The sequence below is a fragment of the Bufo bufo genome, chromosome 6 (genome assembly GCF_905171765.1).
Source record: "Bufo bufo chromosome 6, aBufBuf1.1, whole genome shotgun sequence".
In the NCBI taxonomy this organism is placed as follows: domain Eukaryota; kingdom Metazoa; phylum Chordata; class Amphibia; order Anura; family Bufonidae; genus Bufo; species Bufo bufo.
In genome coordinates, this window is record NC_053394.1 from 417,403,577 (window position 1) to 417,416,268 (window position 12,692).

The 12,692-nt window shown below is 39.8% G+C and overlaps 1 protein-coding gene across 2 annotated transcripts in view; it reads left to right on the top strand.

Moving 5' to 3' along the window:
• The window catches only part of SDK2 (sidekick cell adhesion molecule 2), a 592,086-nt gene that overhangs the window by 489,498 nt on the left and 89,896 nt on the right, over nucleotides 1-12,692 (top strand). For both annotated transcript variants that reach the window (XM_040435816.1, XM_040435817.1), the window contains exons 13-14: nucleotides 1,456-1,632; nucleotides 1,728-1,864. In XM_040435816.1, coding sequence (XP_040291750.1) covers nucleotides 1,456-1,632; nucleotides 1,728-1,864 — 314 coding nt within the window. The remainder of the gene's footprint in view (nucleotides 1-1,455; nucleotides 1,633-1,727; nucleotides 1,865-12,692) is intronic.

Consider the following 12,692-nt stretch of genomic DNA (forward strand, 5'->3'; position numbering starts at 1 on the left):
GAGCTAAATCAAGGATGCCCAACATGTTGGGAGTTGTAGTTTTCAAAACAGAGGGAGGGCAGCAGGTTGAGAACCCCTGAGCTAAATGACCGCTTACCCTTCTCTCCTGCCTGCACTGATCACACAGATCAGGGAGTCAGGCAGGGGAGAGAGAAGTGTACAGATGCACAGCTCTTTCATTAATCCAGCAAAGAGCTGTATGATCACTCGGCCTGATCTTTAAGAAAGTAGTCAGGGAGGTCTGGCACTGCTGGAGCACCCTGACTGTGGACTATAGCAAGACTTAATTTTACTGCTAAAAAAGTGAGTCTTATAGTCCAAAAATACGGAAATTAACCCCATTGACTTCCTTTTGTGCCACTTTATGATATGTCAGGAAAGTAGTTTGGCTGAACTTACCCCTTTGAAGAAAAATTCTTCGTAAACTTGTACGGGACCATGAAAAGACCCACATTAGGTAAAATCCTAAATCCTCAGTGCAGGACCTTCTATCCCCCACCCATGAGTGATTTAGGAAATAGCATTAGGGAGGCCCCACCCCGAGCAGCAAGAGTTTCAATCTGGTGACTTGCTGTAAAGTTTTATGGTCCCAAATATCGTCAACATGCAGAGTGTTTGTTGTTTTTGTTTTTTTTGGGGGTGGGGGGGGGGGGGGGGTGGAGGGTGTTTTTCATAACCACCTGTTATAAATGAATTCAGTATGAATCTGTGTATGAATATGGTGGACCTGCCCTTAAAGTTTTTTTCCGCAATCACCAGAATCCGTACATAAAATCTGTTTGTGAATTTAATGATTTATTTTTATAGAGATGTTTCATCAGTTATCTTGTAAGTGTAAAAATGATGTACGGTACAAAGAGCCCATCTGGAAGTCTCCTGACAGGGCCCCCCGCTGGGCCGAGATGTGTACAATATGCGCGACACCCTCTATAAATAGATTGTGATATCAGTATGTAGATGACTTGTACGTAGGAGATAAAATATTAGAAAATACAGGCGTCGTCCTCAGCTTGTCTGTGTGTTCGCAAAAATGATAAAACTTTACGTCTATGTTGGCCATTGATGCCACCAAATTTTTCAAGACTCCTGAAAAACAAATATGCCCCGTTATACTCATATATCAATGTCTAATTAGACTGAATTGCTGAGCCAAACCGAGACACAACTGACTAGGTCTGACAGATGAAGAAGAACCTCTTACATTTACCAGAGATTTTCTCCTTTTATATTTTATGGGGATGTTTTATTACAGGTATTGATCGGTATATCCTGCCCTGGGGAAGACGCAGAGTTTACTGGGCACAATTATTGCCAATTACATCAACTACTTTAGGTCACCAAGGGATGCCCATCGAGATGCTCCAGTAGAGCCAACGTTTAGGCTAGGGGGTAATATAACCAGCCATCACTCTTTAGATATTGATCACATTTTGTATATCTTCTCTTCTGTCCCAGGTATGTGTGGGAAAAGGACGGCGTTCCTCTGAGTGTAGATAACTTGCCTAGACTCCAGATGGACAAGAATGGCACTTTGCACCTCTCCCAAACATGGTCAGGAGATATTGGAACGTACACCTGCCGTGTCCTGTCCATAGGAGGAAACGATTCCAGGAGTGCTCACCTAAGAGTAAGGTATGAATGTCCATCAGTGGCTTTGTTTTATTGTCAATGAAAATATCAACGTTTTAGGTCATCAACTAAGAAGGTGCCTTTTTTTTTCTTTCTAGACAACTTCCTCACGCTCCTGAGAACCCAGTGGCAATGCTAAGCAGCACTGAGCCACGATCCATTAATCTAACATGGGCCAGACCCTTTGATGGTAACAGTCCACTGATCCGCTACATTCTGGAGGTCTCTGAAAACAGTAAGTTCCTCATGGATCTAGATACTTTCATCCTCATGGAAAATAGTCGTGACTGAGAAGAATCATGAGCTTGTGCTACACTGGTGTCCACGCCTGTCTCAATGTTTTAACTAGTCTGACAAATGGCCCTCGGGAGCCCAGTAATACTAATTCCCATGCATGTACACGGCATGGCTGCTCAGAAACAGTGTGGCAACAATAGATTTGGCCAACACGATTGATCTGATCACAACTAGCTTTAGTCTATTCAGCTTCGACACCAAAACCGCCAAAGTGCCATTGACTAGACTTGAATTATTAAAAGGGTCCAACACCTTGATAAAGTAGGGGAACCATAGGAAGGAAATCATCTCAGACCCTTGCATGACTAATAGCCCAGGGGCCTGTAGTTGGAACAGATAGGACTATAAGAGGGAGGCGCCTTCAGGTGATCGTTGAGGTAGGACAGGCTGTAAATAGTATATGAGGATTGATAGGTCCTTCACGATACTCTGGATTTACTGTATATTAGATGTAGATAAGGTGCAGGGGTATGCAAGTTTTGAAGTTATCCTCTATCCACAGAATAGGAGATACCTAACTAATTGGTGAGGTCTGGCCGCTAGGACCCCGACCAATCTTGAGAACATGGGTCCTGTTCCCCCAAGTGTCAGGTCGAGCATTCACCCTGACGCTCCATTCATTCTTAATGGGCCACCCCTGGACAAAGACGAGCGCTGTATTCAGCTACCTTTGGCAGTCCCATAGAGAATTAATGGAATGGCAGGGCTCATGATCAAGCTGCCAAGAATCCTGTTCCCAGGATTGCTGGCGGTCCCAGGGGTCAGAACCCCACAAAATAGCCACTTATCCTCTATCTTGTGTATAGAGACTTAGGTATGCCCCTAGTTTAGTGTGAATCTATTGTTAACTGAGGAAGTGAGAGGAAGCTACACTTCTCAGAAGACTAGTCCTGAGTCCCAGAGAATCTTTGAGATATTTGCATGAAGAAAGTCATCTCTACTCTACAGTACTCCAGAGAGAGAGAGAAAGAGCTAGAAGGTCCACAATCTGCATGTCCAAGCAATGGAGTCAGTCAGTAAGGTATTCGCTGTTTAAGGCGAATAGAGACTTTACTGTAGTGAGATGGACATTGCTAACACACCCTCCAGACTTGGACATGGTCCTGGCCAGCCACATCTTAATCCTCTTTCCCTCAGCTGGGAATTACAGACATGTTTTGCAAGAACTTTATTGCCAGCCTTATATTCTGCAGAGAGAGTTAAAGAGAGAGAAAGACATAGACGAGTACTACAACCCCATCATTGCTCATACCCATATATTGCTATCGGGGAAAATTTGCACTGCAAATTGTTTCAAACTGTCTTTCATACCGTTGGAAGTACTATAACTCCCGTTCGGCATCTTAGTAAAGAGAGACTTGTCAATTTCTCTACAACTGGCCTGGGTACTGACTCTAGCACCATTCGCCGGCCATATAACCTACATCTCCTGCTTTGCACCTGTACCAACCTCATACCTCTAAGGGCACTCCAACTACCATCAAGCAAGAGCCCCGACATTAGGGCGTGCCCCAAGGAAAAAAAAGAGCTTGCCCTCCTATCACCCAAGGGAGCATCGGTCTGAGGGTTGCTACTGTGAATAACTGTTGTAGCCAGAGCCTCTACCACTCCCATCCTCCACTGTGCTCCTCCCGGGCCACAGCAAGGCACTTACGTAGGGTGAAGAGTCCTGTAATATATGTGGCACACCAAGGCCTCCTTTTTAGTTTGAGGAGATGATATGCTTTTATTCTACGACCAGCAGTGACCAGCCCATTTACAGATCACATAAAAGTAGCCAATTGCATTGAAATGCTGTCATTTCTAAATTACAGTGCCCTCTTCACGCTCAGTTTTACTAGGCCTCCCCGTGTAAAACAGCAGAGCGAGAAGCTGCCTGCACAGCGGAATATACGGTAGCAATTCACTAAGGGTCACAGGTCATCTTTTCACTAAAATCTAACATCCGCTTCCTTTAATCGTATTATTTGTTTCACTGCAAACTGCATCTTTAAAGCTGCTGCTCGTGCCTTATCCCGTACCTGCTTTCTTTTTCCCGTAAATTGAATTTTCCAGTTTTTATGGCGCACCAACTTACTTGGTATGAACGGCGCAGCTCCCCGGCAACATTGTATTGTGTAGATAAGCACGTCCTGTAGATAGATGGCTTAGCATCAAGACACAGAGCGGAATAGCAAAGTAGATCATAACACTAACCCTTCAGCTGCCATATTAATCTGTCTTGGAATCCAGGTGGCTGGCGCATTAATATTCATGACCGTATTTATGGGTCCACTCAAACCTGGCATTTTTAGAGTCAACGTTCTGCTTTTTCCTCGGCGGAAAAAATAAAAAAATAAAAAATTGACAGTCACCAAATAAAACCGCGCCCCTGCGCCGTCTTAGCAATAAGTAAGAACGTCAGTTGTAATCCTAAAAAGGGTCGTCTATGAGGCCCCACCGACCTTCCGGCGTCTCAGCCGGGTGGCCAGGATAGGGTTAACCTCAGCCTCGTCTTATTTGCAGGCATCTCTCTGCCTTGCGAGTTGAATTCCATATTTATGAGGTGTCTTCAGAGAGATTTAGCATCTCTTTCGCCTGCCTGCGCATATCATATGCAGATCTTATATCTCATTCGACACCCCTAAGGACTGAACCCCTAGGGCAGACCCTTTTCTGATTTCCATTGACGATAGACCATATTTATCTTCCTCTCTCCATCATCAGGGCAAAAACGTGAAAGAAAAAAAAAACAACTTGTTTTCCTTGTGTCATTGGAATGCCCCTTGCAAGACTGGAGCGTGATAAGCCTTCTCACAAGTGCGGTGTTCATGTTGTTGTCTTCATGTATAGAGGAGAACATGGCTGATAGTGCCTTGTGTGCGGATTACTACTGCCGTACCTACCGAACAAAGCACAAGAGGAAAGGCTCCTAGATCTTACTTATAGCTTAAAGGAGAAATGGGGGGGGGGGGGGCACAGCTTTGAAGAGGAGACATGAGACGTCGAACAAAACCTCGAAACACAAACTTACTTTAAGTTGAAGCAGAACAAGAGATCATGGCCTGAGGTAAATTGAATCAGAGGCAGGGATTAGCAGTGTGGTTAATGTGGCAAATGAAAGAGCAGCGGCGCCTCTATGTTCCATCTGGACTAAAATACTGCTGAAAAACCATGCACGGATATACCAAGTGCGGACTAGCCAATGTTTCTGTTTAGGAAGCAGTAGTATAGTAGTTATATTCTTGTACATAGGAGCAGTATTATAGTAGTTATATTCTTGTACATAGGAGCAGTATTATAGTAGTTATATTCTTGTACATAGGAGCAGTATTATAGTAGTTATATTCTTGTACATAGAAGGCAATATTATAGTAGTTATATACGTGTAGATAGGAGCAGTATTATAGTAGTTATATTCTTGTACATAGCAGTATTATAGTAGTTATATTCTTGTACATAGGAGCAGTAGTATAGTAGTTATATTCTTGTACATAGGAGCAGTATTATAGTAGTTATATTCTTGTACATAGGAGCAGTATTATAGTAGTTATATTCTTGTACATAGGAGCAGTATTATAGTAGTTATATTCTTGTACATAGAAGGCAGTATTATAGTAGTTATATACGTGTAGATAGGAGCAATATTATAGTAGTTATATTCTTGTACATAGCAGTATTATAGTAGTTATATTCTTGTACATAGGAGCAGTAGTATAGTAGTTATATTCTTGTACATAGAAGGCAGTATTATAGTAGTTATATACGTGTAGATAGGAGCAGTATTATAGTAGTTATATTCTTGTACATAGGAGCAGTATTATAGTAGTTATATACGTGTAGATAGGAGCAGTATTATAGTAGTTATATTCTTGTACATAGCAGTATTATAGTAGTTATATTCTTGTACATAGGAGCAGTAGTATAGTAGTTATATTCTTGTACATAGGAGCAGTATTATAGTAGTTATATTCTTGTACATAGAAGGCAGTATTATAGTAGTTATATACGTGTAGATAGGAGCAGTATTATAGTAGTTATATTCTTGTACATAGCAGTATTATAGTAGTTATATTCTTGTACATAGGAGCAGTAGTATAGTAGTTATATTCTTGTACATAGGAGCAGTATTATAGTAGTTATATTCTTGTACATAGGAGCAGTATTATAGTAGTCATATTCTTGTACATAGCAGTATTATAGTAGTTATATTCTTGTACATAGGAGCAGTATTATAGTAGTTATATTCTTGTACATAGAAGGCAGTATTATAGTAGTTATATTCTTGTACATAGGAGCAGTATTATAGTAGTTATATTCTTGTACATAGGAGCAGTATTATAGTAGTTATATTCTTGTACATAGGAGACCGTATTATAGTAGTTATATTCTTGTACATAGGAGCAGTATTATAGTGGTTATATTCTTGTACATAGGAGCAGTATTATAGTGGTTATATTCTTGTACATAGGAGCAGTATTATAGTAGTTATATACTTGTACATAGGAGCAGTATTATAGTAGTTATATTCTTGTACATAGGAGCAGTATTATAGTAGTTATATTCTTGTACATAGGAGCAGTATTATAGTAGTCATATTCTTGTACATAGCAGTATTATAGTAGTTATATTCTTGTACATAGGAGCAGTATTATAGTAGTTATATTCTTGTACATAGAAGGCAGTATTATAGTAGTTATATTCTTGTACATAGGAGCAGTATTATAGTAGTTATATTCTTGTACATAGGAGCAGTATTATAGTAGTTATATTCTTGTACATAGGAGACCGTATTATAGTAGTTATATTCTTGTACATAGGAGCAGTATTATAGTGGTTATATTCTTGTACATAGGAGCAGTATTATAGTGGTTATATTCTTGTACATAGGAGCAGTATTATAGTGGTTATATTCTTGTACATAGGAGCAGTATTATAGTAGTTATATTCTTGTACATAGGAGCAGTATTATAGTAGTTATATTCTTGTACATAGGAGCAGTATTATAGTAGTTATATACTTGTACATAGGAGCAGTATTATAGTAGTTATATTCTTGTACATAGGAGCAGTATTATAGTAGTTATATTCTTGTACATAGGAGCAGTATTATAGTAGGTATATTCTTGTACATAGAAGGTAGTATTATAGTAGTTATATACGTGTAGATAGGAGCAGTATTATAGTAGTTATATTCTTGTACATAGAAGGTAGTATTATAGTAGTTATATACATGTAGATAGGAGCAGTATTATAGTAGTTATATTCTTGTACATAGGAGCAGTATTATAGTAGTTATATTCTTGTACATAGGAGCAGTATTATAGTAGTTATATTCTTGTACATATGAGGCAGTATTATAGTAGTTATATTCTTGTACATAGGAACAGTATTATAGTAGTTATATTCTTGTACATAGGAGCAGTATTATAGTAGTTATATTCTTGTACATAGGAGCAGTATTATAGTAGTTACATTCTTGTACATAGGAGCAGTATTATAGTAGTTATATTCTTGTACATAGGAGCAGTATTATAGTAGTTATATTCTTGTAAATAGGAGGCAGTATTATAGTAGTTATATTTTTGCACATAGGAGGCAATATTATAGTAGTTATATTCTTGTACATAGAAGGCAGTATTATAGTAGTTATATTCTTGTACATAGAAGCAGTATTATAGTAGTTATATTCTTGTACATAGAAGACAGTATTATAGTAGTTATATTCTTGTACATAGGAGGAGTATTATAGTAGTTATATTCTTGTACATAGAAGGCAGTATTATAGTAGTTATATTCTTGTACATAGGAGCAGTATTATAGTAGTTATATTCTTGTACATAGGAGCAGTATTATAGTAGTTATATTCTTGTACATAGGAGCAGTATTATAGTAGTTATATTCTTGTACATAGGAGCAGTATTATAGTAGTTATATTCTTGTACATAGGAGGCAGTATTATAGTAGTTATATTCTTGTACATAGGGGCAGTATTATAGTAGTTATATTCTTGTACATAGGAGGCAGTATTATAGTAGTTATATTCTTAACCATATTTCTTTTTATTGAGGTAAGAAAACAAGGCCACACGCCTACACAAGACAACTGTTTCATAACATTAAGAGTCACAATAGTTATCCAGCATACAAGTCATGTGTAAGCAATACCAGCTATTATCATCTTCATCAGAAACATACATCAAAAGAAACGAAAAGAAGGAAGGAAAAAAGGGGGGGGGGGGTGGGGGGGGACCATAGCTTTAGGAAACAATGGCGAGAGTTTGTTTCCCAATGTGCCAGTTCCTCAAAGCGGTAGATTTGATCTACCTTGTCCGTCCACATATCAAGATTTGGAGGGGAATCTGTTTTCCACAAAAAGGGAACTAGTAGTCTAGCTGCTGTAATCAGCATTGTAGGGAGATTATTTTTGGCGGGGGTTATCGTGCTATTAGGGCACCATAGTAAGATAAGTTTAGCATCTAGTACGACTTTGGTTTTGCAAACACTATTAATCATTGATTCTACCAATTTCCAAAACGGTTGAATCTTATGGCAGAGCCACCAGATATGTGATAATGAACCGGTTTCTATGCCACACCTCCAGCACACTTCGGGTACCTCAGGATTAAGTTTGTGCAAGAATTCAGGAGTTTTGTACCATCTACTTAGTAGCTTAAAAGAATTCTCCTGAACTCTCACACAACGACCAAAGCCATGAGAATGAGCCAAAACAAAGGCTCTCTCTGGTTCCGTCAGGGTCATAGAAAGCTCTCGCTCCCATGAAGTCAAATACCCAAGTTCTGGTGGTAAGAAGGAAAGCATTTCTTTATACATCTGGGATAATGGCCTAAGAGGAGGCTTAGGAGCCAAGACTTTCTTCTCAAGCCAAGAGGGGGAGCTGCTACTAGCAAAGGTTCCAACACATAACTTGGTATCTCTCTTAAAATCTGCCAAGTGGAAAAAGGGAGCTGTCTTGATTTCGGGGCGATCCATTATTAAATCCCACTGCAAACTACCATCTGGGAGAAGGACATCCCGCAGGAACAAGCCAGCGAGCCTAGACCAAATCCCAGAGGGGTTTGACACAGAAGGATGAATATAGCTCTGTAACAATTTGAGAGGCATACAGGGATTAGGAAAGCTAAACTGCTGGGATTTGACCATTTTAGACCATTCTACTAGCATTCCTTTCCAAACCGGGGATGAGGCGTAATGGTTAGCTGAAAAGGGCCTAACACCCCATAGAGTGAGTTGATCTTGGTTGGTGAGTAATACAGATTCAAGCCGTGAGCAAAGGGAGCTAGATTTACATGTTAAGGTAGATACACATCTACATAACTAAACAGCAGTGTAATATGACTTTACATCAGGCATCCCAAAGCCTCCAAACTTCTTATCTCTTGTAAGGACAGAATAGGCAATGCGTGGCGACTTGCCATTCCAGAGAAAGCGCGTGAACACTCGGCGGACCTCTGAAAAGTATGAGTTTGGCAACCATATAGGGATGGCTTGTAGCAAATAAAGAAATTTGGGGAGAATGAAAGTTTTCAGATAGTTTTTCCTCCCTATCCATGAGACAAAAGGGAGTTTCAAATTTTGTAAGTGGGTGCGAACCTCTTGTAGGAGTGGGGCATAGTTAAGGGATGCTAGGTCTTGAATATTGGCCGAAACATGCGTTCCTAAAAATGTAATGTCTCTGGAGGCCCAGGTAAATGGAGTGGAACGTTTTAGACTGTTGACTACAGATTGGGGGCAAGAAATATTAAGTGCCATGGATTTCCCATAATTTATTTTGAAGTTGGATACAAATCCAAAGTCCTCAAAAGTATTCAACAACTTGGGCAAGGCTTCTGCAGGGTTGGAGGTCATGACTAAAAGGTCATCCGCGAATGCTGCAGTAACATGGGTTTGTGGGCCAATCTGAAGGCCTCTAATAACAGGGTCTGATCTAATTTTACACAGAAGGGTTTCCATGACCAGTACAAATAGTGCCGGGGAGAGGGGGCACCCCTGTCTTGTCCCGTTGGTGATGCGAAATGGTGGGGATAATGCTCCATTGACTTTGACCATGGCAGAGGGGGCCGAATAAAGGGTGTTGACAGCACTAATAAACTGATCCGGGAGGCCAAACTTCGACAGGGTCCGCGACATAAAGAGCCAGCTGACCCTGTCGAAGGCTTTTTCCGCATCTGTGCTCACTAGGACTAAAGGCCTAGAGGATCTCTTGGCCCAATTCACTAGATGTAGAAGCCGCACCATGTTCTCCGACCCCTGTCTGCCATGGACAAAACCTACTTGTTCTTCATGCACAATGTCAGGGAGAACATCCTGAAGCCTGGTAGCCAGAATTTTCGCCCACCACTTCACATCATTATTAAGTAAAGATATTGGCCTATAGTTACTGCAGCATGTTGGATCTTTGTTTTCCTTATGGGGGACAGTAATGTGCGCCAATAAGGAATGAGGAGCGAGAGAACCCCCTGTCAGAAGGTAGTTGCACAAGTTCCTGAAACGTGGGATTAACACATCCTGAAAGGATTTATAATATGCAATGGAAAATCCATCAGGGCCGGGGCTTTTACCCGATGGAATAGACATAAGGACCTTGCGAACCTCTGAATCGGAAATAGGCTTAGTCAGGAGGGAAGTTTTTGATGGGGATACAGAGGGAAGGTCTAGAGACTGCAAGAATTTATCAGTGGCCTCGGATAAATCTCCAGGGGTAGTCCCATTAGGGGGTGGCAAATTATATAAGGCCTCATAGAAGGCACAAAATGCCTTAGCGACATCTGGGGTAGACTTATGTACTTTGCCTTTGGAGTCTTTAATAGAGGAAACAAAGGAGTCAGAAAACTGCTTCTTGGCAATTGCCAACATCAGTCTGTTTCCTCTATCCCCATGAGCATAGGCCTTGAATCGGGAACGGAGGACCAGCTTTGCTGAGGTGACATTCAATAAATTTTTAAGTTTTGTTCTGGCTTCAGTTAGTTCTGCTAGGATGCTTATAGCACAAGATTCCTTGTGGGAAGATTCTAGACGAGATATGGTCGCCAATAAGGCGTCCAGGGCTAGTGTCCTTTGTTTTTTCACAAAAGCTCCCAAAGCTATAAGTTCCCCCCTTAGGACCACCTTATGGGATTCCCATAGTATAGTAGTTATATTCTTGTACATAGGGGCAGTATTATAGTAGTTATATTCTTGTACATAGGAGCAGTATTATAGTAGTTATAGTCTTGTACATAGGGGGCAGTATTATAGTACTTATATTCTTGTACATAGGAGGCAGTATTATAGTAGTTATATTCTTGTACATAGGAGCAGTATTATAGTAGTTATATTCTTGTACATAGGAGCAGTATTATAGTAGTTATATTCTTGTACATAGGAGCAGTATTATAGTAGTTATATTTTTGTACATAGGAGCAGTATTATAGTAGTTATATTCTTGTACATAGGAGGCAGTATTATAGTAGTTATATTCTTGTACATAGGAGCAGTATTATAGTAGTTATATTCTTGTACATAGGAGGCAGTATTATAGTAGTTATATTCTTGTACATAGGTGCAGTATTATAGTAGTTATATTCTTGTACATAGGAGGCAGTATTATAGTAGTTATATTCTTGTACATAGGAGCAGTATTATTGTAGTTATATTCTTGTACATAGGAGCATTATTATAGTAGTTATATTCTTGTACATAGGAGCAGTATTATAGTAGTTATATTCTTGTACATAGGGGCAGTATCATAGTAGTTGTATTCTTGTACATAGGAGGCAGTATTATAGTAGTTATATTCTTGTACATAGGAGGCAGTATTACAGTAGTTATATTATTGTAAATAGCGGACAGTGTTAGCATTAATTTTCTTATATATGGCAGATTTATAAAATATCACTTCATAGTTTAAGCAATTGGGTAGTACAAAGTGAGGAAATAAATATGATGTAGAATTGCCTTCAAAGGCCATTTGATAAGAGTTGTAAAATTTCCTTGAAAATATGCTGTAACCTGCTGCTGTCATATGCATAGTAACCTGTCAGCAAGTGGTCACTTTCCGTCCAGCAATAGCACAGGAGTAATTAAAGAGGTTATTCTATGATTAATGTAAAAAATTAAAATTAGACATCATATAGCACTCAACCTAGAGTTAGAACCAGCCCTGCACCTCAAATGGACCCAGAGATCTATGATTGATTGCTTCAATTGCTCTGCTTGATTTATTTTAGGCTGGCTTCTCACGAGGCATGTCCTGTCTCAGTGGACACACATGTCCTTTCCCAGGTGGAATGTCTTTTTTGATGCAGTTCTCACCCTGTAACTGTCACAGCTTCTATATAAGATATGGTTAGAGGCAGTTGAAGGATGGAAAGGAGCATGTGTGACCACCGCAGTGAGGTGGACAAGGGAAATAGGGAAAAGAACAAACAGTAAATGATTCTATACAAATACATTTCATCAAATAAAATTATTGCAAACGTATTCAGATCCAGGGACTGGTTTGAAAAATGTAAAATATTTTTTTGTGGGACAACCCCTTTAAGCATTACATTAATTTGGTGGGCTGTTTGGATTTTGCATGACCAGCGTATTGTCAAGTCGTTTTACCTCCCACTCTCCCCTCCTTCCCCAAATAAAGACACAACTCCTCTGGTGGATTTTATTGGCCACAGCAGCCATTTATTTATTAATAATAATAATTTAAGCATAAATAACATATAACATAACCAATCCAAGGCCTTCCCACCTGAAGGCCCCCCGCTCAAGAAAAAACTTCCAGACCACAGAG